The sequence below is a fragment of the Sus scrofa genome, chromosome 17 (assembly GCF_054392235.1).
Source record: "Sus scrofa isolate SSC_HxYL_T2T_F1_AM1 chromosome 17, Sscrofa_HxYL_maternal_Yorkshire_Landrace_v2.0, whole genome shotgun sequence".
NCBI lineage: Eukaryota > Metazoa > Chordata > Mammalia > Artiodactyla > Suidae > Sus > Sus scrofa.
The window spans coordinates 15,729,241-15,756,842 of NC_139399.1; the positions used below are offsets into that span (position 1 = coordinate 15,729,241).

Consider the following 27,602-nt stretch of genomic DNA (forward strand, 5'->3'; position numbering starts at 1 on the left):
TTTACTCCGATGAGAGGTTTTTGTTTTTTTTTTTTTAACTTTTCCTGGTCATTGATTTGGAAGAGTTTTCTGTAATAAAAATATTTTTCTAAGGATTTCAGAAAAGCCAGCGATGCAGGCCACCCCACTGAGCCTCAGAACTGGCAGGGAGCGGGGAGCCCAGCACCACCTCCCTTGTTGCTCAGGGACTTGCCTGACATCGCGCACGGCAAGGACGGCAAAGCAGGAGCCCAGGAGACACCGCAAGCTCCTCTCTTCCTAGGGACAGAGGCTGGCCCTGGGGACCAGATACCATCCAGATACACGGAGAGAAAGGCCCCCAAGTAGGAGGTGAGTGGGTAGGCTGACAGGTAGGCACTTAAGTAGTTAACTGTAAGCAAGAGTGGCTGCAAATAATACATCTATGGTTTTAACTGTTTTTAAAATGGAGAAAAGGAGAAAAAACAGCTTCTGATAGAAAGGCATTTTGGGGGAGTTCCTGTTTTGGCTCAGTGGTAACGAACCCGACTAGTATCCAGAGGACGTGGGTTCAACCCCTGGCCTCGCTCAGTGGGTTAAAGATCCAGCGTCGCCATGAGCTGTGGTGAAGGTTGCAGACTTGGCTCGGATCCTGCATTGCTGTGGCTGTGCTGTAGGCCAGTGGCTCTGATTTGACCCCTAGCCTGGGAACCTCCATGTGCCTTGGTGCAGCCCTTTAAAAAAAAAAAAAAAAAGCCTTTTTTGAATATGATCATAACTTTAATTCAACCTGGCTTTTTGGTTTGTTTTCATTTTTTTGGCCAGGCCAGGGGTCAGATCTGAGCCACAGTTGCACCTACACCACAACTGTAGCAACACCAGATCCTTTAACCCACTGTTAGGGGCCAGGGATTGAACTTGCATCCTAGGGCTCCAGAGATGCTGCTGACCCTGTTGCACCACAGCGGGAGCCCCCACTCGCTATGGTTGGTGCGTATCCTACAGCGTTTTCCCTAATTTGAGCCTTTTAAAAAATATGCTGTCATTCAATTAATAAAGTTTCTTCCCTACTGCTTAAAAAAAAAAGAAAGGCTTTTTATTTGGCCCCACCAGTGCCCTACAGAGCTGAAAGGAAATCGCTTGGACTTTCTTGAACTATTAAGCTGTACTTCACCAAAAATCTATTAGACTGCGCTACTGCACATACACCCAGCGAGTGTCACAGCCAGCCACGGCGGCCAAGGTGGCACCTTGGTCGGTGTGGATACGTGAGGAGAGGCAGGTGCAGGCAAAGAACATCAGGGAGCAGCAGACCGTGGATTGTGTTGCCCGTCACAGAAGCAAAATGGCCTGGTGAATTCCCTTCTGAAAAATTAAATGAGACGTTCCAAATGCATCCATTTCCATAGAAGACGGAGAAGACAAGACAATTATGTTTCAGGTATTTAAGTCCCACGTCCACAGGCAGATTCGCAGGAGCCACGTCAGCCTCCTTGTTGATAATCTGGAAATTCACAGCCCAGCCGCTGTTTTAACGAATGCCTCCTTTTAATGATTCCCCAGGCCCTGTGGTCTGCCAGTCACACATCTCATCTCAGCTGGGGCCTCAGATTTTCCAAAAGACGTTCTTCCTGTAGAGGACGTAGGCGATGAGCACCCAGAGTGCAGTGGCGACTATGTTCTGCACCAGATGCTCCCTGTGGGACTGGCTGTCCCCCAGCCTCCACTGGAAGGGGAAGTAGTTGGCAAACACCTCGTGGCCCACGTACACCAGGATCGAGTTCATGCCTGGGGAGACACAGCGGTCATCGGTCTCACTCGGGAAATCTGACTTCAGTGAAAAAAGAAAAGGCGCCCGCTTCTGTTACGGGCTACCTTCAAAAGTAAGTGGTGTGTATCTTAGCTACTGAAGTGCAAACTATATCAAGAAAAGTAGCAGAGGCGTTCCCACTGTGGTGCAGCAGAAACGAATCCGATTAGTATCCATGAGGATGCGGGTTCGACCCCTGGCCTCACTCAGCGAGTTAAGGATCCGGCATTGCCACGTGCCGTGGTGTAAGTCACAGATGCGGCTTGGATCCCAAGTCGCAGTGGCTGTAGCGTACGCTGGCAGCTGCAGCTCCGATGAGACCCCTAGCCTGGGAACTTCCATATGCCGTGGATGTGGCCCTAAAAAAAAAAAAAAATTAGAAACTATTCACGTTGGAGATGTAATTGTGGAATATTTAATCTGAAAGGAATGCCAGATTATTAACTTATAGACCAAAGAGACTATTATTGGACTCGGAGGCTCAGGCGAGTCATGAAATTATCTGCTGCACTCGTCTCAGGCGAAACCCTCGCATCCCTGGGGGCATCTCTCACGCATCAGGTGTAAAGCAGGGCATTTCCATCAGAAAGTGCGGCCCCATTTCTGAAGCCTTCGGAACTGGATGACGTGACTGAAGAAGCCATCGGAGCATTGTTTACGACCCCACAACCTAAATGGTAAAACGAGGGGGTGCTGCCCGGGAACACACCAGGGACACCCTGCTTGGGCCCCCCTCGGACACACCCAGCCCCAGCTGCTTGCAGGTCCCCTCCTCCGCACGGCCTGGGGCAGGGGGCTCACCCGGGTAGAAGAACGGGGTTCCTGTCCACAGTCCCTTCACATCCACAATGGGGTACAGGACCAGCAGGATCAAGAAGGCAGAGGAGCTCAGCGTGGTGACGTAGGAGGTGGACCTGGGGGACAGCGGGCGTCTCAGGGCTCCGGAGAGCACTTCTGACGTCAGCCCAGTTGGATGTGCACATGACACGTCTGCTGTACCTACCAGAGATTTTTGTTCACTGGAATAAAGCCTTCATTTTCAGAAGCTTTCGTCAAAGCAACAGAAATAAGCCCCTGTGAGGGGAGAGAGGTGTTAAAGTTTCTTACATCATCTCAGGAAACAATTGCAGGTCACTTTGCTGAACAGCACAAATTGATAGGACATTGTAAATCAATGACAATAAAAATTTTTTTTAAAAGAAACCACTGTGGTTCACAACTGAAAAATATGAGCCACTAAGTTGCTTGGGGAGGACTGAAAATCGTGCTTGCCATTTTCTTTTAACTGGAAAAACGTTTTAAAGTTGTACAATTGAGTTCCCCTTGTGGCTCAGCAGGTTAAGAATCCAACATAGTATCCATGAGGTTGCGGGTTCGATCCCTGGCCTTGCTCAGTGGGTTAAGGATCCGGTGTTGCCATGAGCTGTGGTGTAGGTCGCAGACGTGGCTTGGATCCTGAGTTGCCGTGGCTCTGGTGTAGGCCGGCTACAGCTCTGATTTGACCCCTAGCCTGGGAACCTCCATATGCCACAAGTGCAGCTAAAAAGAAAAATAAATATAAATAAATAAATGTTGTATAACTAAAACTATTCTCCAAAAAATACCTCTCCAGCATTGCTCTGAGCTGAAGGTAAATGAACAGATCAATGAGAATGAATCCTGGGAGGAAACCCACCTGCAAAGTCGAGGGTTGAAGGAAGAGCTTTATCTTTTACTACCTGTGAACCTGTTATCATTGGCCTGGTCCTTCTGGAAAAGGTCCCAGAAACCCACACCCCAGCTCCATTTCTTCGTGCATGCGTGGATTTATTTATAAAACATTTTCCTGAGAATTGGGCTGTAGAGTTTTTTCCTCTCTGCTACTCAGAGGAAGGCTGTAACAATCATGACGTGACAGCTCTATCCCACTGCTGCCCAGTGTGAAATAAATGTGTGTGAAGAGAAGGAATTTCAGTGAAAAACATGGGTCACTCACCAGAAAACACCCCCAGGCGGCGAATCTGATCAGGATGCCTTTGGTCCGATCCTTGTGATACAAGAGTATTTTCCCTGCCTGCAGAAGAGAACACACTGTGACCAAGAGACCCGCTTACGGGGTCTTCTTCAGATTCATCCACCATCCTAACCACTCAACAGACAGCCTCAGCTGCAGGTAGTGGGGTCACAAGGAGAGTGAAGGAGGCCCCTGCCTGTGGCTAAGTGCAGGCCGAGAGGCACAGGGACCCCTCGGGAGGGAGGTGGGGGAGGCGTGCAGAGGAGCAGCTGACCCGCTGAGGATATGGGCACGAAGCAGGACCAGCGCTTGGGCAGGATGGAACAGCGAGCACGGAAGCGTGTCATACAGGGGGAAACACAGCCTCCCTGAGGTGCTGCGGGTAGTTCAGAAGGGCTGGGGTGGGGAGAGGTGGGCCTGCAGGTCTTACTTTAAGGCACAAGCTTTCTCCCCTAGGGGAGGGGAGCCAAGGAAAGTCACTTTTTCTCCCCACGTAACAAGGGACCAGCTCAGGCTGGCCTGCTGGATAGTCCCGTCTGGCAGGGACACAGAAGGGGGGCAGGGGCAGGGTGGACCTGGAGGCCGGGAAACATTTTTAAAAACAGAAAAATCTGGGCTTGGCATAAAAATCCCCCCAAAGTAGGAATTAGCTTCTGAAAACGCTGAAGAAAGTGTCAATAATAATTTATCGGGGCTCCAATCAAGGTGGTGGAGTAGGACGTGGGACCCGCCTCCTCCCACAAATGCATCCAAAAATGCATCTACTGGTGGAACAGTTCTCCCAGAATACAGAACACCTCCTGCGCACGAGCCGAAGACCTCAAACACCTGAAAGGACAGGAAAGACCTCCACGGAATGCGGTAGGACGGAAGGAAAACAAAAGAGGAAACAGGATGGGACCTGCACCCCTGAGAGGGAGCTAAAGGAGAGGAGAGGTTCCTGTACCCTGGGGAGCCCCCTCACTGCTGGGGGGGTCAGCCGGGACTGAAAGGGAGCTTCAGAGGCTCGGAGGAGAGCTCAACAGCTGAGTTGTGGCAGGTGAGACAGAGACCAGCATGGAAGGCCTGTGCCACCGCCCTGCGCACCCCAGCCTGATAGAAGCATCTGCTAGTACAGAGGTAGCAGGGAGAGGGAGGCTGGAACTTGGGGTGTAGAGGACAGACGGGGGAGAGGACTGGCGTTGGCTGCACAGAGACAGTCTGAAGGGCTGGAGTGTGGTACAGTCGTAACTGGGAGTGTTTACAGAAGAAGCCCAGACTTGTCATAGAGGCGAAGTGCCACTGTTAAGTGGCGCTTGAAGCGGGGTGGGTGGGGGGGCTGCCATAACAGCTTCTTTCTCCCTGGGCCAACTTCTGCCTCCGCAGCTCTGGAGGCAGATGCCACTGGGTTGCTCACATGCAGAGGCACGTCTAAAACCAGAGCTGAGCCTCAGAGGCCACACAGCTTAGGAAGCAGGGCTGAAATCTCTCCCTGAGGCTGTGCAAGCTGCAGACTCTGAGTGGACAGTGGGTGCTCCCACGGATGGGATGGGCCTAGACTTAGCAGCTATGGGCTTTTGTGGGACACATCTGGACCCGCTATGGGAGCCATAGAGGCAGCTCAGACCCTGGCCCAGCCCAGCCCCCACAACATGCACATGGGGGCTTGGCTGGGCCAGGGTCTGAACTGCCTCTATCACTCCCATAGCGGGTCCAGATGTGCAATGACTGCAGCCCTGGGACCTGACTTCAGGAGATCTGCGGTGGTGGCCTTATGAAAACAATGCAAGGGACACCACGGCCGATTGCTGGCATTCCCATGGTTGGGTGGGTCCAAGGGTGGTGCCAACAACAGTGTACTTTGTGTGCCTGCATAGTGGGAGACAGATGGAACAACAGAGCACACTCACAGGTGAACAGCTCGGGCAGAGGAATACTCAGGGGCTCCTCTCCCAGTGGGAGTGCTCCAATCCCACCTACCTCATGCTCCAGCTCATAAATGTAGCTCAGAAATGGAACTGGGGGCTTCTACCCTAAAACTAGGGAACAGATCTGGTCCCTGACAGGGCAGTGAAAACCACAGAGCAAAGAGGAGGTCCTGCTCATATCCACTGCAGGCTCTGGTCACCACACCCAGTCACACCTCCTACCAAGGTGATAATGGCCAGCACAAACTGAAGAAAGGAGTGGCAGGCATCCACACTAAAAACAGCTCTTGCAGAGTTCCCGTCGTGGCTCAGTGGTTAACGAATCCGACTAGGAACCATGAGGTTTTGGGTTCGATCCCTGGCCTTGCTCAGTGGGTTAAGGAGTCAGCATTGCCAGAGCTGTGGTGTAGGTTGCAGACACGGCTCAGATCCTGTGTTGCTGTGGCTCTGGTGTAGGCTAGCAGCTATAGCTCTGATTAGACCCCTAGCCTGGGAACCTCCATATGCCACAGGAGTGGCCCTAGAAAGGCAAAAAGACAAAAAAATTAAAAAATTAAAAAAATAAAACAGCTCTTGCAACAAAAATATTAAACCTACACAGGGACACTCCCCATAAAAATAGCCCTCCAGGACCAGCGTAAATAACTGCTTCCCCTAAACTCATACAGTAAGAAAAATATAAATTAAATGAAGACACATAGGAACCACTCCCAATTAAAAGGTCAAAAAATTCCCCTGAAAAAACAATGAAATAGACCTCTCAGTGTGATAGACACCGAGTCCAAACAGGAGATAAAAATACTGAAGGAATTAGGACTATTGATAAAAATGCAGATTACCGTTAAAAGAAAAAAGGAGCTAGAAATCATGAGGAGCCAAGATAAATTACAAAATTCATTTGCTGAAATGAAAGCTGAACTAAAGATGATGAATAGCAGAATGAATAATGCAGAAGAACAGATAAGTGATCTGGAAGATAGAATAATAGAAATCATTGAATCAGAATGGTAGACAGAAAGCCAAATGAAAAAGAAAAAAAAAGTCAAAGTAATATAAAAAACCTATGGGATAATATAAAGTATGCCAACCTATGCATAATAGGCATCTCAGAAGGAGAAGAAGGAGAAAGGGGGATTGAAAATGTATTTGAAGAAATCATGGCTGGGAAAAAAAAAAAAGAAAGAAATCATGGCTGGAGATCCCACTATGGTGCAACAGGGTCAGCGACTCTGTGGAGCACTGGGACTCAGGTTTGATCCCTGGCCTAGCACAGTGGGTTAAGGATCTGGCATTGCCACAGCTGTTGGAGGGGTCACAACCACAGCTTGAATCTGACCCCTAGCCCAGGAACTCCATATGCCGTGGAGTGGCCAAAAAAGAAATTATGGCTGAAAACTTCCAAATCTAAAGAAGAAAATATCCAGATACAGGAGCCACAGAGGATACCCAACAAGTTGAATCCAAACAGACCCACACCAAGACATACTATAATGAAAATGGCAAAAGTTAAAGAGAGGATTCTAAAGGCATCAAGAGAAAAACAAAGGGTTAGTTACAAGGGCATCCCCATAAGGCTCTCAACTTATTTCTCTACAGAAATGTCACAGGCCAGAAGGGAGTAAATGGAAGGATACAGTCAAAGTTCTGAAAGGGGAAAATCTGCAACCTAGGATATTCTACCCGTCGAGATTATCATTTAGAGTAGAAGGGGAGATAAAGAATTTCTCATACAAGCAAAAACTGAAAGAATACTGCAATATTAAACCTGTCCTACAGGAAATATTGAAAGGTTTTCTCTACATAGAAAAGAAGTAAGAATCTATAGGAAAGAGAAAATCACAATTGGAAAATCCATTACTTACATAAGCAAGTACAAAGATTTGTTGTTGTTGTTGCTTTTTAGGGCTGCACCTGTGGCATATGGAGGTTCCCAGGCTAGGAGTCAAATCAAAGCTACAGCTGCCAGCCTTTGCCACAGCCACAGAAACACCAGATCCGAACAGAGTCTGTGACCTACACCACAGTTCATGGCAATGCCCGATCCTTAACCCACTGAGTAACGCCAGGGATCAAACCTGCAACTTCATGGTTCCTAGTCAGATTTGTTTCCACTGCACCATGATGGAAACTCTGACAAAGATTTTTTTTTTTTAAATCAAAAAATTTCTGTGAAAGTGATGATAACCATGGTGAATAGCAAAAAGATGAACATGAAGATGTAAAAGAGGACATCCAAATCATTAATGTAGGGGAGGAAGGAAAGAAAACTTTTTTTTTCCTAGAATGGGTTTGAGCCTATATGACTAAGGCACGTAGATATAAAAAGGGTTAACATGCTTGAAAAACAGGTAACCACAACCCAAAAACATGCAATAGATTCACAAAAACCAAAAGGAAGAGAACATAAACATAATACAAAAGAAAATCATCAAGCTGCAAAAGGAAAAAGGGACAAAGAAGAAATATAAAATTAATAGGAAAACAAAGTTTAAAATGGCAATATACATCTATCAATAATTATCTTAAATATCAATGGACTAAATGACACAATCAAAAGACACAGAGTAGCAGACTGGATTAAAAAACAAAAAACCAAGAGCCTACACTATGCTACCTACAAGAGACCCACCTTAGGGCAAAGGACACACAGATTGAAAATGAGGGGATGGGAAAAGATATTTCACACAAATGGAAATGACAAGAAAGCAAGGGTTGCAATACTCAGATGAGACACAGTAGACTTTAAAATAAAGGCTGTAAAGAAAGATAAAGAAGGACACTATATAATGATAAAAGGATCAATACATGGAGAGGATGTTATACTTGTCAATATATATGCATCCAAATACATAAAACAAATACTAACAGACATAAAGGGAGAAATTGATAGAAATACAATAATAGTAGGAGGCTTTAACATTCCCACTCACATCAATGAAGAGATATTTTAGACAGGAAATCAATAAGGCAACAGAGATCCTAAATGATACACCATAAAACAATTAGACTTGATATTGTTAGGATGTTATATCCAAAAAAAGCAAAATACACCTTCTTTTCAAGTGCACATGGAACAGTCTCTAGGATTAACCACTTGCTAGGGCACAAAACAAGCCTCAACAAATTTAAGAGTATAAAAATTATTTCAAGCATCTTTTCTGACCACAACAGCATGAAACTAGAAATCAACCACAGGAATATACGTGAAAAATTAGGAGACTAAAGAGCATGCTACAAACAACAACAACAACAACAACAACAACAACAACAACAACAACAGGGCACTGATGAAATTAAAGAAGAAATTAAAAATACCTTGAGGCAAATGGCAATTAAAACACAACCGTACTACTCAGCCATTAAAAGGAACGAAATAATGGCATTTGCAGCAACATGGATGGACCTAGACATTATCATGCTAAGTGAAGCCAGTCAGACAATGAGACACCAACATCAAATGCTTTCACTGTCCATGTGGAATCTGAAAAAAGGACAGAATTAACTTCTTTGCAGATACTGACAAACTTTTAAAAACTTACGGTCTCCAATCCGGAATACCTAGAAAAAGGGCTGACACCTAATAAAAGTTAAAAAAAACAAAACAAAACAAACTTATGGTCTTCAAACTTATGGTTTGGGAGGGTGGGGGGATGTGCAGGGGTTGTAGGTTAGAAATCCTATAAAATTGGATTGTGAAGATCATTGTACAACTATAAATGTAATAAATTCATTGAGTAATAAAAAAAATTTAAAAAAAACCACAAACACAACCATACAAAATCTATGGGATGCAGCAAATTTAAACACAATTTTTCAGACCTGAAATACACAGAAGATATGCTTCCAATTACTTATTTTAATCGAATGGTTTTGCAATTAGTGATAAATCAGTCATCCCTAACTGTCATAAAAGTGCATCTGAAGGAAACAAATACCTGAACTCCTAAATATGCCATCAAGATGGAGTTGATGGTCCCCAGGATGCCTTCAGGATCGTAGGCCACCTTGGTGTGATAAAGCACCTGAACAAGAACAAGAAGGCAGCCCTGGCTGCAGCAGCACACAAGCAACTTGGAGGCAAAATACAAACGCAGGTGCCTCCAGACTCCACAGGTTTGTTTTTGATGCAGAAATTCATTGTCCACTTGTGGGAATTACAGGCAGAATGCCTTTTTTTTTTTTTTTAACAATGATTCCAGCCAAGAACGTGTATGGCATGTGACACTCAGGAAGGGAACAGAGATGTGAGCCTGGCCCAGCACAGCCACCTCAGCTTCCGGGGGCTCAGGAGATAGTGCTGGGCCCCGCACCCCCCAAATGATGCCTCTCTAACCAGGATAGAACATGTCTAATTTTCAGGTTTAGTCTTTGTGGTCAACCCCACTGTAACATCAACAGCTTCCTTTCTTCTTTTAAGCAAATAACATTCAAAAATACATTCATATTGGAATTCCCATTATGGCTCTGCAATAATGAACCTGACGAGTATCCATGAGGACATAGGTTCAATCCCTGGCCTCACTCAGTGGGTTAAGGATCCAGCGTTGCCGTGAACTGTGGTGTAGGTTGCAGACAGAGCTTGGACCCTGTGTTGCTGTGGCTGAGGCGTAGGCTAGCAGCTGCAGCTCCAATTCAACCCCTAGCCTGGGAACTTCCATATGCAGTGGGAGCGGCCCTAAAAAGAGGAAAAAAAAAAGTCCATATTATTTACTGTAGAAACTGTAGAAATCTGGAACTACACATTATAGTGAATGCCAGGGGACAGGGGGCATTATGGCACCACACTGCTACTCCCCCCCCTCCCCCCCCCTTCAAGGACTATGGCAGCCACAGCCACCAGAGGGAACCAATGGCCTGAAGCTCTCAGCCACCTCTGGCTTTGTCCCTGCTGAAGACAGCTGCCTCTGCAGGAGGTACCACCTTGCTGGGACAGCTCACATCCAACCCAGGATGTCAAGGGCCGGACCCCTCGCCCCACTGACAGCAATTCTGAGGGGCCACCCCATCCCCCAGGAGACCAAGCAGGGCCTTCATTGCCAGGTGCCAACCCCAAAGCACCACCTGGCAAACCTCCCACAGGGAAGGTCTGCCCCAGGACCTGAGATGTCCAGGGAGGCACTAGGCTCCATGCTGGATGCCACACATTCTCACTTTAAAAGCCAAAGAAAGGTTTCCATTCTGCCCACAACCTGCATTAAATTGACATCTCTAGAGTCGGTCAGCTTTGGAGTTCCCTGGTGGCCTAGCAGTTAAGGACTTAGCATTGTCACTGCTGTGACTCGGGTTCAGTCCCTGGCCCGGGAACTTCCTCGTGCCACAACCATGGCAAAATAAATAAATGAATAAATAAAGTCAGCCAACTCTGCAGAAAAGATTGGTTCCCGTCCTGTTCTATTTCATGGACCAGCTCCAAGTTGGCCCTTTCTCCCCAGAGCCCCTAAGCCCCCAGCTCCGAGGACGAGGCGGGCCACTCACCGCCGGGGAAGGGTGCTGGTAAAGGTGGTCGTCCCCCAGAAGCAGGCGGTCAATGTAGCCAGCAGCTCCTCCGGTACAATTTGGATACTTGCCCAGGTCGCCAATGCCGCCGGGGCCCAGGTAACCCCTGGGGGATCGAGAACATGAACTTCACCAGCCAGACTTCCGAAGGGAGGAGGGGACACGCTGGCGATCTGCACAGGCCACCAGAGACCCGTGCATACCTGGCAACCCGACGACCCCCGGGCGCCCCTGACTGGACAGCAGCCCACACGGAAAGGCCCAGGAGAGACCCGGCTTCCTCCACACGACTCCCCAAACCTCACAGAGACAGTCCTCCCACAGGCACCAGCCTCCCCTCCCACACGAGGCACATCTCAGGAGCAGAGAAGCGAACTCTGGACGTGGGAGCCCTGACCCCAGAAGCCAGGGGCTCTGACTCGGCAGAAAATGACATGCAGAAAGGGCATCCCCACGGGCTCACTCACGTTGGGCAGCCGGGAACAGGTAAGAAGAACGTCAAGGCCAGCCAAACGCCTTCCAGCACCAGCACAAAGAGCCACTGGGGCCAACTGGATGTGACGTCCAGCAGAGAAAAGCAGCTTCTCTCCTGACCTGGGCCGCGGGGTGGGGACAGGGGCAGGAGGATAAAACACATGTGAACTAAAGGCAGGTGGAACAGGTGTGAACTAACACACAGCACACGTACTGGGAAATTGCCAGGCATGCTTCTCTCGGCCCTTACGGCAGTAACACAAACTAGCTGCATGTTTGTTTCACATGTAGTATGTGGTCTAGAGGTTTCCAGCTCTATGAAACATCACAGTGGAATGTCAGGTAAGAAATCAGTGGACAGGAGTTCCCTGGTGGCTCAGTGGGCCAAGGATCTGGCATTGTCACTGCTGCGGCACAGGTTCAATCCCTAGCCCAGAAACTTCCACTGCTGAGGGTGTGGCTAAAAAACAAAAAATCACAATTCTACTCCTATACCCAAGATATTTGAAAAGAGATGTTCATACAAAATCCTGTACATGAATGGACAGGGAATCATTACTCACAACAGCCAAAAGGTGGAGACAAGTCAGATACCCATCAACTGATGAATGGATACAAAATGTGGTATATTCATAAAATGGACTATTATTCAGGAATAAAAAGAAATCAGGCACTGATGGCATAACATGGATAAACCTTGAAAAATATCATGTTAAAGGAAAAAAAACCAGAATCAAAAAGCTACCTACAATTCTATGCGTATGAAAGGTCCAGAACAGGAAGCCCCGGAGACAGAAAGTAGATCAGGGGTTCCCCAGGGGTGGGAGACCTGGGCACTGGGGAGCAACTGGTAGTGAGGACAGGGTATTTTGGAGGGTAATGAAAATGTTCTAGAATCAGACAGTAGCGATGACTGACTCTGAATATACTGAATTTCACTCAACTTTACACCTCAAATGCGTGAGTTTTATGGTATGTGAATTACATCTCAATAACCCCCTTTTTTTTTTTTTTGGCTTTTCTTTTCAAAAAAAAAAAAAAAACAGATCTTAGTTTCACTGATCTTTCCTATTGATTTTCTGGTCTCTATTTCATTTATTTCTCCTCTTATCTTTGTTATTTCCTTCCTTCTATCCCTACCTCAGCTCTTTCCCTCCAAGTTAAACCTTGGCAGCACTTTATAGACACAAAAACATTCCCAGAGTCTGTGTATCTTGTACCACAAAGAAATGTAAAAATGGGCAGAAATGCCCCCAAGAGGCTGAACCAGCAAACCAGACGTGATGTTATTTAATGTCATCAAAATGCACTTGATTAAAAGAAACAAACATTTATTAGGAGGGTAGCTCTCATGTTGTGCTTTCTACCACAATAAAAAAAGACTGACATAGGAGTTCCCTGGTGGCCTAGCAGTTAAGGATCTGGCATTGTCACTACTGTGGCATAGGTCCAGTCCCTGGCCTAGGAACTTCTGCGTGCCACGGGCCTGGCCAAAAAAACTGATATAATCTTTTTATATTAAGTATTAAGTAAAAATAACTAATTGAAGGAGTTCCCACTGTGGCACAGTGGGTGAAGAACCTGACTGCAGCAACTCGGATTCAATCCCTGGCCTGGGAACTTCCATACACCATGGATGCGGCCAGGAAAAAAAAACAAAACTGGAGTTCCCACTGTAGCTCAGCAATAACAAACCAGACTGGTATCCATGAAGATGTGGGTTCAATCCCTGGCCTTGCTCAGTGGGTTAAGGATCCGCTATTGCCTGAGTCTCGGATGCAGCTCGGATCTGGCATTGCTGTTCCTGTGGCCTAGGCTGGCAGTTGCAGTTCCAATTCAACCCCTAGCCTGGGAACTTCCATATGCTGTGGGTGGGGCCCTAAAAAAAAAACAAAAAAAAAAAAAAAAAAAAAAAAAAAACGAAAGACAAAAAAAGAAAAACTAACTGAAGAGAAAAAAGAATGCTTTTGACTAACAGAGTCTGATAGGCTCATCCTGCAGTCAGAACTGAAGTTCTAACAGCTCTACAGGGACACTCCCCCCTTGTTGAAAGCAGGGTTTCTCACCGAGGCGCAGCTCTCAGGCACAGGCTTGGCAAAGAGCAGCTCCAACACCGCGACCACAAAGTAGGTCACCCCCAGCCGCTGGAGCACGCCAGGGATGCGTGCCTTCTCCCAGGACACTGCAGGGGATACCAGAAGGGGGTGTGAGCCAGCCTCCTCGCTTCCCCCCACCTCCCCCTAAGGGAAGAGAACTCCTCCTGTGCCCTATGTCTTTTTCAGCTCCTGAAGGTGGAAGCCACGTGGTCAGGAGCTCGAACACCCAGGAGCGGGCCAGCGGGAGGCTGGGCTGAGAGCAAGGATCCTGCTTGGTTTGGGGATAAAATGGGGATGCCCCCAGCCCTTAAGTCACCCCCTGGCCTCTGCCATCAGCAGTGTGCATTCAACTCCCGCCATCCAGCAGCAACCCACAGACCCAGCGCAAGTCAGGTACCCACAGCCCTGCGAGTCACCCTCTGAGGACCTCCACATGGGTCTTGCTGGGAGCACCAGCCCACTCTCTGAAGAGCCATCACGTCAGCTTTTCTGCGCCCCCTCCCCTTATAACCTCACCCCCTCTTCTTCTCTAAAGTCTGGTGCCTTCTGTGTGACAGGTTCATCTGGCCACCAGCTGGGTAACTTTGTCCTCTCTTGCTAATGACACTGTCAGTCCCTTGAGGACAGTGACTAGCGTCCTCCTGGATCCTGACACTGGTCCCAAGCACAGGGCTCACATCCTCCCCGCAGCTCCCTGTGCCTCCCACACGCTCGGACAATGACAGAGATGTCACTCCTTCCTGGCGGCCGGGGGAGTCCAGGTGATGAGCAGGTGGGCTTGTGAACAAAATAACAAAACCCCAGCGTGGGAGGGAGGGTCTGAGCTCCAGCAGCCTAGTCTGGTCCCTACCCTGCCGGCCACCACTACACTCGGAGGGAGCCCCCACTCGCCCCCTGTCGCGCAGTCTCCCTTTGTACAAACGAAGGGTGTGAGGGACTCAGACGCACCTCCTGGGTCTAAAATTCCAAGACAGTAATACCCCAAGTCGGGGAGTTCCCTTTGTGGCTCAGCGGAAACCAATCTGACTAGTATCCATGAAGACACAGGTTTGATCCCTGGCTTCGCTCAGTGGGTCAGGGATCCGGTGTTGCCGTGAACTGTGGTGTAGGTCACAGATATGGCTTGGGTCTGGCGTTGCTGTGGCTGTGACGTAGGCCAGCAGCTGTAGCTCTGATTTGACCCCTAGCCTCCGAACTTCCAATATGCCCTGGGTGCAGCACTAAAAAAGACAAGCAAACAAAAAAATGCCCGCAGTCACACATGCGTTATATATACTTTTCTGTTAACTGTTCTTTTGGCAGGTCCCTGAGATGCAGGAACTACATCTCTTTCAAATTATAACATGTATTTCCCCCATTTCAACCTGAATCTATTCTGACAGAGGGAAAAAGATACTTACGTGGACCAAGGCAGTAGTTGGGGTTCACAATGACGATTCCGATGCAGATTAACAGGAAACTCCTCCACACAATTTTCCCCAGCAATCTGAATTTGGAACATCCCCGCTGCAGGATAGAAGTCATCGACAGAAAAATCGAAGTTCCCATGATAAATACAAACCTACAACAACAGCTGTTACTAGGTGGACACTTCCAGTTGCTTGTCTCTGCATTATCGGTATTTTATAACCCACTGCACAGGAGAAGCAACATGTGATTTTTTTTTTTAAGGAATCAATCACTGGAACAACATCAGGGAGTTCCCTGGTGGCTCAGTGGGTTGAGGATCTGGTGTTGTCACTGCTGTGGCACAGGTCCAATACCTGGCCCGGGAACTTCTGCATGTCATGGCCCAGCCAAAAAAATAAGTAAATAAGCAAAAACAGAAATATCATTAGGTGACCAGAGGGGGAAGAATCACACATTGGGCTGCTGTGCGCCTTCATATCCTGTCTTAGGAGGAAACCCTTCGGAACTCAGTGCAGTTTCCAGGAACAACCCTCCCATTTGGTCACCAAAGACAGGCTGCTATGGGGAGTTCCCACTGTGGCTCAATGGAAATGAATCCGACTAGTATCCATGAGGACGTGGGTTGAATTTCTGGCCTCGCTCAGAGGGTTAAGGATCCAGCATTGCCGTGAGCTGTGGTGTAGGTTGCAGACTTAGCTCAGATCTGGGCTTGCTGTGGCTGTGGAGCAGACCAGCTGCTGCAGCTCCGATTCGACCACTAGCCTGGGAACTTCCACATGCTGCAGGTACGGCCCTTAAAAAAAAAAAAAAGCAAAAAATAAATAAATAAAAATAAATTGTAACTTACTACTGTCACAGCTTGTCACATATTTCTCAGAATTCCCTGATACCAATACACTGCCTTTTCTTTAGGAGAGACGATTCTTACACTTATTTATCAAGATTAGTGGTTTTTAACTACACATTGAGAATTCCTGATTTCCTACAAGATGCCAGGAGCTTGTCTATCACCTCCACACTAACAAAATGTTTCCACCAAAGTCACTCCTCTTTTATTTGCACATGTCATATAAGCGCGAGGCCAAGCGGGAGTGTGCTTCTGGAGCACGGCTTCCAGCAGGACCTGATAACCTGTGGGCAGCACAGGCCTGTGGCCCGGAACTCAGGGCTACCGTGGGGAAAGTCCAGCATCAGCTGAAAACAAAACCCTACAGACGGGCCGCGAAGAGCAGGCGGCGGATTTGCAACTCACCACGGGAAGACGAGGTCAGCCACGGTCAGCCCTGTGGAAACACGGGCAGGCGGTGAGCAAAGGACCTGAACATGGGTGATTCCTCCCCTGCGTGGCTTCCTGCTCCCACTGAGGGGGAGGGACTCCTGAGAGCCCGGAGTTGGACACCAGGCGGAAGTGTGCAGACAGTGTGCTTTTTTTCCCCATTTTTTTTCTTTTTGGGCTGCCCCATAGCATATGGAGTTCCCAGGCCAGGGATCAGATCAGAGCCGCAACTGTGACCTAAGCCACAGCTGCATGGATCCTTAACCCACTGTGCCGGGCTGGGGATCAAACCTGTGTCCTAGAGCTCTCAAGATGCTGGCGATCCCGCTGCGGCGCAGCGGGAGCCCCAGCAGTGTGCTATCTTAAGCAGCGCTATTCAAAATCCATCCTAGGGAGCTCCCCAGTGGCCCAGTGGTTAAGATTCAGTGTTGTCACTGCTGTGGCTCAAGTTCAATCCGTGGCCCAGGAATTCCCACCTGCCAAGGGCACAGTCAAAACAAACAGAAATCCATCCTAAACTGACCTCCAAGCCATATTCACAGCCCAGCCCACAACACCCCAGGGGGACCATGAGCAGGACGCCCGTGTGGCTACCCTATAAAGCAACAGAGATGTGCTCCTGGGGCTGGTACAGGTGACTAGGACGGCTCGGCTGCAGGTGACACATGCTGCTCACCAGGTGCCCTCATGATACAAACAGACACTGAAAGAGCAAGAAACTACCGTTTCTAAGGCAAATCCAGAACAGAACAAGGGCCATTCCTTCTGTAGAGCCCTGTGGCTCCACAGCCGAGACCTTCCAAGACTCAGTTATACTGAAGCATCTCCGAGCCAGACACCCAGAAGGACAAAACCGAAAGCTGACTGAATGATCTCAGAGGCCTCCCGTGGGGACTGCTCTCTGGAGCTCTGGGGGGTGCCCAGGGGTTCTCCCACCCACTGTGCTTGGGGCCCCACGTGAATAAGGCTCCCTCTAAGCAGCATCTTACCATTCCAGCTGGCATGCTTGAAGTACCAGTACTTCCCCCCTCCGTAGTTGACAAACACCATGAGGATGAGCGCTATCCTGCAAAGCAGACAGAGACGCGCTCTCAGGGCTGGTGTGGGTGACAACGATGGCCCAGCTGCAGGCAACACGTTCGGCTCACTATGTGTCGTCATGATACAAGCAGACACCGAAAGAGCGAGAAACTACCACCTCAAATCACTAGTTAGGGCCCCACACTAAAGCGCTGCTGCAACATTTCCAACACGGTTATCTTTTTTTCTTCTTTTCAGGGCCACACCTGTGGCATACGGAAGCTCCTGGGCCAGGGGTTGAAGCAGAGCTACAGCTGAGGCCCATGCCACATCCAAAGCAATGCGGGATCTGAGCTGTGGCGTGACCTACACTGCAGCTCATGGCAATGCCAAATCCTTTAACCCACTGAGTGAGGCCAAGGATGGAACCTACATCCTCACTGATACTAGTCAGGAGTCAAGTTCTTAACCCACTGAGCCACAACAGGAACTCCTAGACATGACGTCTTAAGAAAACTTTATGCTTGACACTAAACCATGTAACTTGAAAACAGCAAAGCATTCCCCATCACTCCGTTTAGTGATAATTCTTTGGGTGTCTCAGGTTAAAGACCTGTAGCAGGAGAGGACAGTCTTTAGGGTCAAGCCCTCGGCCCCTCTCTCCTAGGAGCCATTCACCCTGGGACAAGCCTCCCATCAGTTCTCTGTGAAGGAGGGAGACCCCTAACCCGGGGGCCACAGGCAACACGATGGTGAGTAACATGCATCACAGCCCCTAACTGATCCTTGAAACATCTTTGGCACTTAATCAATGTCAGCTCCTGTCCACCTGTGAGCATCTCTGAACGAAAGAGGATGATAGATTCTGCAGGAGTTCCCGTTGCGGGTCAGCAGGTTAGGAAGCTGACGTAGTGTTCATGAGGATGCGGGTTCGATCCCTGGCCTCGCTCAGTGGGTTAAGGATCCGGCATTGCCGTGAGCTGTGGTATAGGTCGCAGACACGACTTGGATCCCGCGTCGCTGTGGCTTTGGAGTAGGCTGGCGGCTGCGGCTCCGATTGGACCCCTAGCCTGGGAACCTCCATATGCCAAGGGTGCGGCCCTAAAAAGACAAAAAAAAAAAAAAAAGATGCAGCTCAGATCCTGTGATGTAGGCCTGCAGCTGCAGCTCCAATTCAGCTCCTAGTCTGAGAACTTCCATATGCCACAGATGCAGCCCTGAAAAGTAAATAAATAAATAAATAAATAATAAAATAGATTCTGCATATGCTGTTGTATGACACTAATTCTGCAGAACATGGGGAACAAGGACCTTAATGCGTCAGTGGGGTGATTTGCAGGAACTCTGGAGCCCACCTGCCAGGATTCAAAACCCACCTAGTTCCTGAGGGACCTCAGGCAAGTTACTCAATGCTGTGGCTCATTGTCTTCACCAGGGAAGTGGGCATATTAAGAATACTTCGAGGAGTTTCCATCATGGTGCAGTAGTTAACGAATCCGACTTGGAATCATGAGGTTGCGGGTTCGATCCCTGGCCTTGCTCAGTGGGTTAAGGATCCGGTGTTGCCGTGAGCTGTGCTGTAGGTTGCAGATGTGGCTTGGATCCTGCGTTGCTGTGGCTCTGGGTAGGCTGGCAGCTACAGCTCTGATTCAACTCCTAGCCTGGGAACCTCCATATGCCGCGGGAGTGGCCCTAGAAAAGGCAAAAAGACAAAAAAAAAAAAAAAAAAGAATACTTCAAGCCCCTGTTGTGGCTCAGCAGTAATGAACTCGACTAGTATCCATAAGGACACAGGTTTGAACCCTGGCCTCACTCAGTGAGTTAAGGATCCAGTGTTGCAGTGAGCCATGGTGTAGGTCACAGACAAGGCTCGGATCTGGTGTGGCTGTGGCTGTGGTGGAGTCTGGGAACTTCCATATTCAACCTCTAGCCTGGGAACCTCCACATGCTGTGGGTACAGCCCTTAAAAAAAAACAAAAAAAAAACAACTAGGTACCTCATAGGATCCCTAAGAGATAAAATAAACGAGGACAAGTTGGAGTGGGGCCGGGCACACAGGGAGGACCCGCTATCAGCCATCGCTAGGACTAGTATCATTACTGAGGTTGGTCCCTGGCTTCAGGGACACACCAGGAGCACTCAGGGCTCTGGGAAGGCTGGCCCAGAGCTCTCAGGTTGTCACAGGGTCTACAAGGCCTCAGTGGGTAGGAACAGATGACTTGGCACCTACGTATTTCTTTTTAGGCATACAGTTATAGGCTTTCTGTTCAGAGTTCGGTCCTGGCCTTCATCCTCAACCCAGAATTAGAGAGTAACAGCTATCCCCTGTGACTCTGGGTCTGCTACCCAAAGGGCCTGACGTTCCAGCTGCCTGGCCAGTGCGGGTGAGGAAGAGGGCGGCCACCTGCCCACACATGGGCCCACAGGAAGCTCTGTACTAACGTGAGAGGCTTCTCAGGTCCCCATGGAGCCTATTCTGGCCCCCCCACCCCCCTGTTCCTGCCTAGGGACACGTCACACAGGCTCTTGGGACAGCTTCCAAGTCAGGAGCAGCTGCTGATTTATCTCTACAGCAGGAACTCCTTTCTAGCCCAGAAAGTAAATGATTCATCAAATGCCTTAGGTTGGCGGTGTGCGTATGTGTGAACCTCTCACCTGAGGTGTCCTGTGCCCCACCCCCCACTGGGTCCCCAGGGGCCCCACATACCCCCGGAATGTGTCCACGCAGCGGAGGCGCAGTGGGGCCGCCGACAGTCACCAGGCCTCGGGTTGAGGGTCAGCTGCCCTGCTTGGAGAGCCCAGCTCCTTCTGGAAAAGGGGAGAAAGACTAGATGGTTCAGAATGCTAAAGTGTCAACTACACTTTTCTGGTTTATTAGGGAAGAAATGAGCAAAGTGGAAGGCAAGGATGGCTCTTCTGGACAACACTGTAGTTTGCTTCTGTAAGACCCCGCCTAGAGGTTTGGTTTTTCACCTTATTTGGTTTTGTGCCTCCTGCTGACCTGGCAGTGGCCAAGCCGATCAACGACCACAAGGGACATCAGGAACAAGGTAAGAGCAAGTATGGCCGTAAATGGACATAATATGGCCACAGGAAATGATTAACACAAAAAACATGTTTGGTCGCCACAGCAGGCCATCACTTTTATAGATTTTTTTTCTGGCCATGCCCGTGGCATGCAGAAGTTCCTAGGCCTGGCGTTTCCACTGTGGCTCAGCAGATTAAGAACCCAACATAGTGTCTGTGAAGATGCAGCTTCCATCCCTGGCCTCGCCCAGAGGATTAGGATCTGACATTACCAGTAGCTGTGGTGTAGGTCACAGATGAAGCTCAGATCTGGTACTGCTGTGGCTGTGGTGCAGGCCTGCAATTGCTGCTCTGATTTGACCCCTAGCCCAGGAACTTCCATGAGCCGCAGGTACAGCCTTGAAATGAAAAAAAAAAAAAAAAAAGGAGAGAAAGAAGTTTCCAGGCCAGGGATTGAACCCATGCCACAGCAGCAAAAGCAGTGACAATACTAGGTCCTTACCCCCTGAGCCACCAGGGAACTCTCTATAGATTTACTATTGGTGCCTCTTATTCTTTTGTTTTCATCTTGATACTCTCTACTTAACTGGACGAATTAATAGTGCTGCTGGCAGAGTGAAAACAATCTGCACACCCAGCATCACGATGAAGCCCAAGCTCCAGCCTCACAAAGAAAGAGAAAGGACTGCACCCTTTACAGAGGCCAGAGGAGACTGCTATTTATTAAGAATGCAAGACACTGGAAGTTCCCCTTGTGGCTCAGCAGAAACGAATCCGACTAGCATCCATGAGGATGCAAGTTCGGTCTCTGGCTTCACTCTGTGGTTCAGGGGATCTGGAGTTGCCATGAGCTGTGGTATAGGTCACAGATGCAGCTCAGATTCTGCACTGCTGTAGCTACGGCATAGGCTGGCAGCTGCAGCTCCGACTGGACCCCTACCTTGGAAACTTTCATATGCCACAGGTGCAGCCTTAAAAAAAAAAAAAAAAAAAAGAATGCAGGACACACAACCTGGCCTTCCAAAACATAAGATAATAAAGATTATTCAATGGGGAACTGTCAATTCCAAATCTAGGAAACTACCCAGAGCACACATGATGTGCTCCAATAACTCACAGAATTGATGAGGCAATTGGTTTCCCGCGTGTTTATTGCTTTAGAAATCCAATTATGAAAGTCTTCCAAACTGTAAATAAATAAAAGGCTCGGTTAACTGACTTTCTTTGGCAGCATTTTCAGAATGATAGCAATTTGAAAGAAAATTAAAGTTCACATTCTATACAAGTTAAAGAATTAGACATTTTAAAGTTTTTTTAATGAAGCAAAAGTAGGAATCAAAGTTTACAATAGCAGTACTTTCAAATGCTCAACCCTGACAGCATGGGTTCCTCATTAATGAAAGAGGAATAAAGACAGTTGCCAAGGAGGAGGAGGAAGGAGTGGGATGGACGGGGAATTTGGGGTTATAGATGCAAACTATTCCATTGAGAATGGATGAGCAATGAGGTCCTGCCGTACAGCCCAGGGAACTCTATCCAGTCTCTTGGGACAGAATATGATGTGAGACAGTACAAGAAAAAGTGTGTGTGTGTGTGTGTGTGTGTGTGTGTGTGTGTGTGTGTGTGTGTGTGTGTGTATGACTGGGTCACTATGCTGTACTATAGAAACTGGCACAACTTGGCACCACTGTAAATCAACTATACTTTAATAAAAAAATGAAACAGGAGTTATTGAGGTAACAATCCTGACTAGTATCCATGGCTCAGAGGCAACAATTGTGGCTCAGAGGTAACAATCCCGACTAATAGCCAGGAGGATGCAGGTTTGATCCCTGGCCTCCCTCATTGGGTTAGGGATCCGGCGTTGCCATGAGCTGTTGTGTAGGTCACAGAATCTGCGCGGATTCTGAGTTGCTCTGGCTGTGGAGTGGGCTGGCAACTGTAGCTCCAATTCGACCCCTAGTCTGGGAATTTCCAAATGCTGCAGATATGGCCCTAAAAACAAAATAATAAAATAAATTAGGTTTCAATGATTAAAAAAAGAAAGGCTGAAGCCACCATCTCTGCTGGATATAAAAGAAATTAGGGAATTCCCATTTGGCCCAGTGGTAAGGAATCTGACTAGTATGCAGGAGGATGCAGGTTCGATCCCTGGCCTTGATCAGTAGGTTGGGGATCTGGCGTTGCTTTGAGCCATGGTGTAGGTTGCAGACTCAGCTAAGATCCTGTGTTGCTATGGCTGTGGCTGTGGTGTAGGCCAGCAGCTGCAGCTCCAATTCGACCTTTAGCCTAGGAATTTCCATATGCCTCAGGTGCAGCCCTAAAAAGACAAAAAAAAAAAAAGTTATATGTTGAGAACTGGAAATCAAACTTGTGTTGAAGATAATTCCCTATGTGTTTGTCTTTAAAATATACCATATTACCCTGTTTGAAAAAATTACTTTGGAGAATAAAAGAACTTAAAACCAAAAGAAAAAAAATAAAAGGAGCCTTCATTCAACAGTGTCGTGAGGATGAGAGGTGATCATTATTCCCCATGACTAGAATTCTGATTGACAACATGTTAAAGTCAGGACAGCAAAAGGCTGCAAATAACCACACGTGCTCAATGCAGCAATGACTGATCACGGTGTCTGCAAGCTGTGAGAGATGAGCTACGGCTGTTAAAACAGCAGGAACAGTGCAGCAACGTGGATGGACCTAGAGAGCATCATGGAGTGAGTCAATGACAAAACACCGTTGGGTATCACTTACGTGTGGAATCTAAAACACGACACTGGAGTTCCCGTCGTGGCGCAGTGGTTAACGAATCCGACTAGGAACCATGAGGTTGCGGGTTCGGTCCCTGCCCTTGCTCAGTGGGTTAACGATCCGGCGTTGCCGTGAGCTGTGGTGTAGGTTGCAGACGCGGCTCGGATCCCGCGTTGCTGTGGCTCTGGTGTAGGCCGGTGGCTACAGCTCCGATTCAACCCCTAGCCTGGGAACCTCCATATGCCGCGGGAGCGGCCCAAAAAATAGTAGCAACAACAACAACAAAAAAAAAAAAAATAAAAAGACAAAAAAAAAATAAATAAATAAAACACGACACAAAGGAACCTACCTACAAGACAGAAACAGACTCACAGACATACATACAGAACAGACTTGTGGTTGCCAAGGGGGAAGAGGAAGGAAGTGGGAGGGACTGGGGGTTTGGGGTTAGATGGAAATTACTACATACAGGATGGATAAGCAACAAGGCCCTACTATACAACACAGTGAGCTCTATTTACTATCCTGGGATAGACCATAGTGGAAAAGAATTTTAAAAGGAATGTATATATGTGTATAACTGAGTCACTCTGCCGTGCCGAAATTTGCTTAAATATTCTTTATTCAAGTATAGCTGATTTACAATGTTATACCAATTTCTGCTGTAGAGCATAGTGATCCAGTCACACATACACATATTCTTTTTCTCATAATATCTTTCACCATGTTCGATCCCGAGAGATTGGATACAGTTCCCTGTGCTGTGTTGTAGGACCGCATTGCTCATCCATTCTAATAGTTTACAGCAATAATTAACACAACATTGTAAATAAAGCATACGTCAAGAAAATAAATTTTAAAAATGTAAAAAATAAAACAGTAGGAACAGGACAGTCAAGGTGTACAGCTGACTTTCTCTCAACCCTGATTTTATTAATATTTGTCTGCTCTGGAAAAAAAAAAAAAAGAATGTCCATACAAAGAAATATAAATACAAACAGGGAGTTCCCATTGTGGCTCAGCGGTTAATGAATCCAACTAGGAACCATGAGGTGGAGGGTTTGATCCCTGGCCTTGCTCAGTGGGTTAAGGATCCGGCGTTGCCGTGAGCTGTGGTGTAGGTTGCAGACCCGGCTTGGATCCCGTGTTGCTGTGGCTCTGGCGTAGGCCGGTGGCTACAGCTCCAATTCAACCCCTAGCCTGGGAACCTCCATATGCCTCGGGAGCGGCCCAAAGAAATAGCAAAAAGACAAAAAAGACAAAAAAAAAAAAAAAAAAGAAAGAAAAATAAATATAAATACAAACAGCAAAACCCAGTATTCCAGACTCAATGGCAAAATAAATAAAAATGCGTGTATGCAAACTGAGAAAGTCTGAAAGTGACCTTGGAGTGATTCAGACAGTTACTGTGCTGGGGTCTCTCTCTTGGATCAGTGGTTTAGTGCCGAAAGATATCCAGATGAGATTAAATTGATTTACACGAGTAACAAAAGATAAATACATTAACTCATTTTTCTTTAAAAAACGAGAGTTCTTAGGAAAAATCAAACAGTTTATCTTAGCTCTTTCACACAATGTTTTCATTCTGAGTTAGTTTACTTCTCCCCTTCTCTTTCTTTAAATTTTTCAGTGGAAACGAATCCTGATTTCTAAGACACTGAAGATTGCTTAGTGACCTGATGGGGTAATATCATTTGTTATTTACCACCCCTGAAATTTTCTAGGATGGTTTCACTTTCATTTTGTGCCCCTAAGAATAAGAACAGGAGGAATTCCCTGGTGCCCTAGGGATTAAGGACTTGGCATTGTCACTGCTGTGGCTCAGGTTCAACCCCTGGCCCAGGAATGTCCATATGCCACGGCATGGTCAAAAAAATTAAAAAAAAAAACAAGAACTTTCCAAGTTTATGTCCCCACATTTAATGATTAAAATCTACAAATCCTTTCTCAACCTCAACAACCATGGCAAACTCAGAGCTCCAGGACAATTTGTTCTTTTTCAAATAATAATGATTACCTTGCATTTTTTATTTGGAATATGAGAGCAATTAAATTTATCCTTTTAGTAGGTACATGTCTTTGATGAGAAAATCAAGAGAATGCATATCTTTGAGTATAAATCATCAAGGGCTTTCCAGTGGAAATTACACAAAACATTTCTAAAAACTGAGTCCTTTTATGTACTGTGCTTCTAGCTCTCTTGATACTGAAACATGTAATAAACTTTATGTTACCAGATTTGGAGACATTGAAAATAAATCTTCTATTTAAAAAAAAAAGTGTATGTTAGCCTGGCAAAAAAATGCATGTTTTGGAGTTCCTGCTGTGGTGCAATGAGATCAGCAGTGTCTCTGGAGCACTGGGACACAGGTTCAATCCCTAGCCCAGCACAGTGGGTTGAGGATCTGGCATTGTCGCAGCTATAGCTTAGGTTGCAACTGTGGCTTGGATCTGATCCCCTGATCCCTTGCCTGGGAACTCCATATGCCGTTGGACAGCCAAAAAAAAAAAAAGCATGTTTTGCATAAAGTTTGCACATTTGAGTTATTCAATAAATCATAGGATTTTTTTCCTTTTCTTATTTTTGGTCATGGACAGTTCCACACATATACATACACATAAGCAGACACTCCAGTATAATGAACCTGCATGGACCCATCACCTACCTCAACGTGTCAGTCTTACTTCATCTATGCTCCCACCCACTGCCCCTTTCTCCTGCCTTGGCTTGATTATTATTACTTTTTTGGCTGCAACTGCATATGCGGAAATTCCTGGGCCAGGGATCAAACCTGAGCCACAGCAGTGACAATGCCAGATCCTTAACGGCTGGGCCACCGGGGAACTCCCTGGGCTTTATTATTTTAAAGAAAAGTCACAGACATCATACCATTTCACCCAGAAATACTTCACCATAAATACCTTTAGTATTACTAAAAGATAAGGATTCTTTATTTTTAAATGTAACTACCATACTATTACCACATTTTAAAATATTATCAATAATTACTTCGGAGTTCCCAAGGAATTCTTTATTTTTAAATGTAAGGATTCTTTATTTTTAAATGTAACTACCACACTATTACCACATTTTAAAATATTATCAATAATTCCTTGGGAGTTCCCACTGTGGTGCAGTGGGTTAATGATCTGGCTTGTCTCTGCAGAGGCACTGGTTCAACCTGCAGCCCAATGCAGTGGGTTAAGGATCTGATATTGCTGTGGCTGTGGCATAGGTCGCAGCTGCACCTCTGACTCAGCCCCTAGCCTGGAAACTTCCATATGCTGTGAGTTCAGCCATTAAAGAAAAAAAAATCCTCAACATTATCAAATATCCAGTTCAATTCTCCTATCTTTTCTATAGTTTAATTGCTCAAATCAGTATCTAAACATGATCCATATATCCAGTCATAAAAATATATATATATTTCAGGAAGGGTGTACCTGCGGCATGTGGAGGTTCCTGGGCCAGGGCTCGAATCCACACCACAGCAGCAACCTGAGCCACAGCAGTGACAACACTGGACCCTTAATCCAGTGCAGCACAAGGGAACTTCCTGAACATAGTTTTCCTATATTCTATTTTTCCCAACGTGTCCACCCAAACCCCTGCTCACCTCATCAGGAACCTTAGAAAGGACAGCACAATGATGAGTGACAGGCCGACAAGGAACGCAATACACACAGCTGCAAAGAGAAAAGACACGTCGTCACCAAAGGTGTGATTCTGAGCATCAGTGCAGTCCTGTCATTACAGTTTATGACATTAAGTTAAAAATGCAGACAAATACAAACAGAAACAAATGAAGGGAAAGTCTATATCCTTATGCTACATTTCCTGTTAAAACTGAGAACACTCTTCATGGGGTGGGGTGGGTTGGGGGGGGAATTGTCATCGTGTACTCCAAAAGTACAGAGAACAGTACAATAAACCCACATGCACCCATCACCTAGGTTCTAGAATTATCAACACTGCATGTATTAATTACTACTCTCCCCTTCTCCCCTCCTTGTGTGTTTGTGTGTGTGTGTGAAGTATTTTTAAGCAAGTTCCAGATACCAGGTTATTTCTTCCCTACACCTTCAGGATGCACACCTGGGACATGACGAAGCTCCTGGCGTCACCCCTGAGGAGGGCACAAGAGTCACTTCTGCAGGACTCCCCTCGAGACACTCCACCCGAGACACCCAGCCTCTACCCAGTCATGAGAGGGCAGCAGGCAAACCCAAGTAACAACATTGGCCAGTTCTCCTCAAAAATGTCAAGGTCAGGAGTTCCCGTTGTTGCTCAGCAGTAATGAACCCGACCAGTCTCCTTGAGGATGCAGGTTCGATCCCTGACCTCACTCAGTGGGTCAGCGATCGGCAGTGCTGTGAGCTGTGG

The 27,602-nt window shown here is 47.2% G+C and overlaps 1 protein-coding gene across 1 annotated transcript; it reads right to left on the minus strand.

Moving 5' to 3' along the window:
* Positions 1-17: 17 nt before the first annotated feature.
* On the minus strand, positions 18-27,323 carry LOC100154844 (heparan-alpha-glucosaminide N-acetyltransferase). The gene is given in 15 exon segments (XM_021077734.2): positions 18-1,746; positions 2,570-2,682; positions 2,772-2,842; positions 3,744-3,821; positions 9,604-9,690; positions 11,144-11,270; positions 11,632-11,753; positions 13,705-13,820; positions 15,135-15,295; positions 16,397-16,427; positions 17,410-17,486; positions 20,148-20,245; positions 21,585-21,654; positions 26,836-26,963; positions 27,300-27,323. Coding segments are annotated over 15 exon segments (1,485 nt in total). The 3' UTR covers positions 18-1,564.
* Positions 27,324-27,602: the final 279 nt, after the last annotated feature.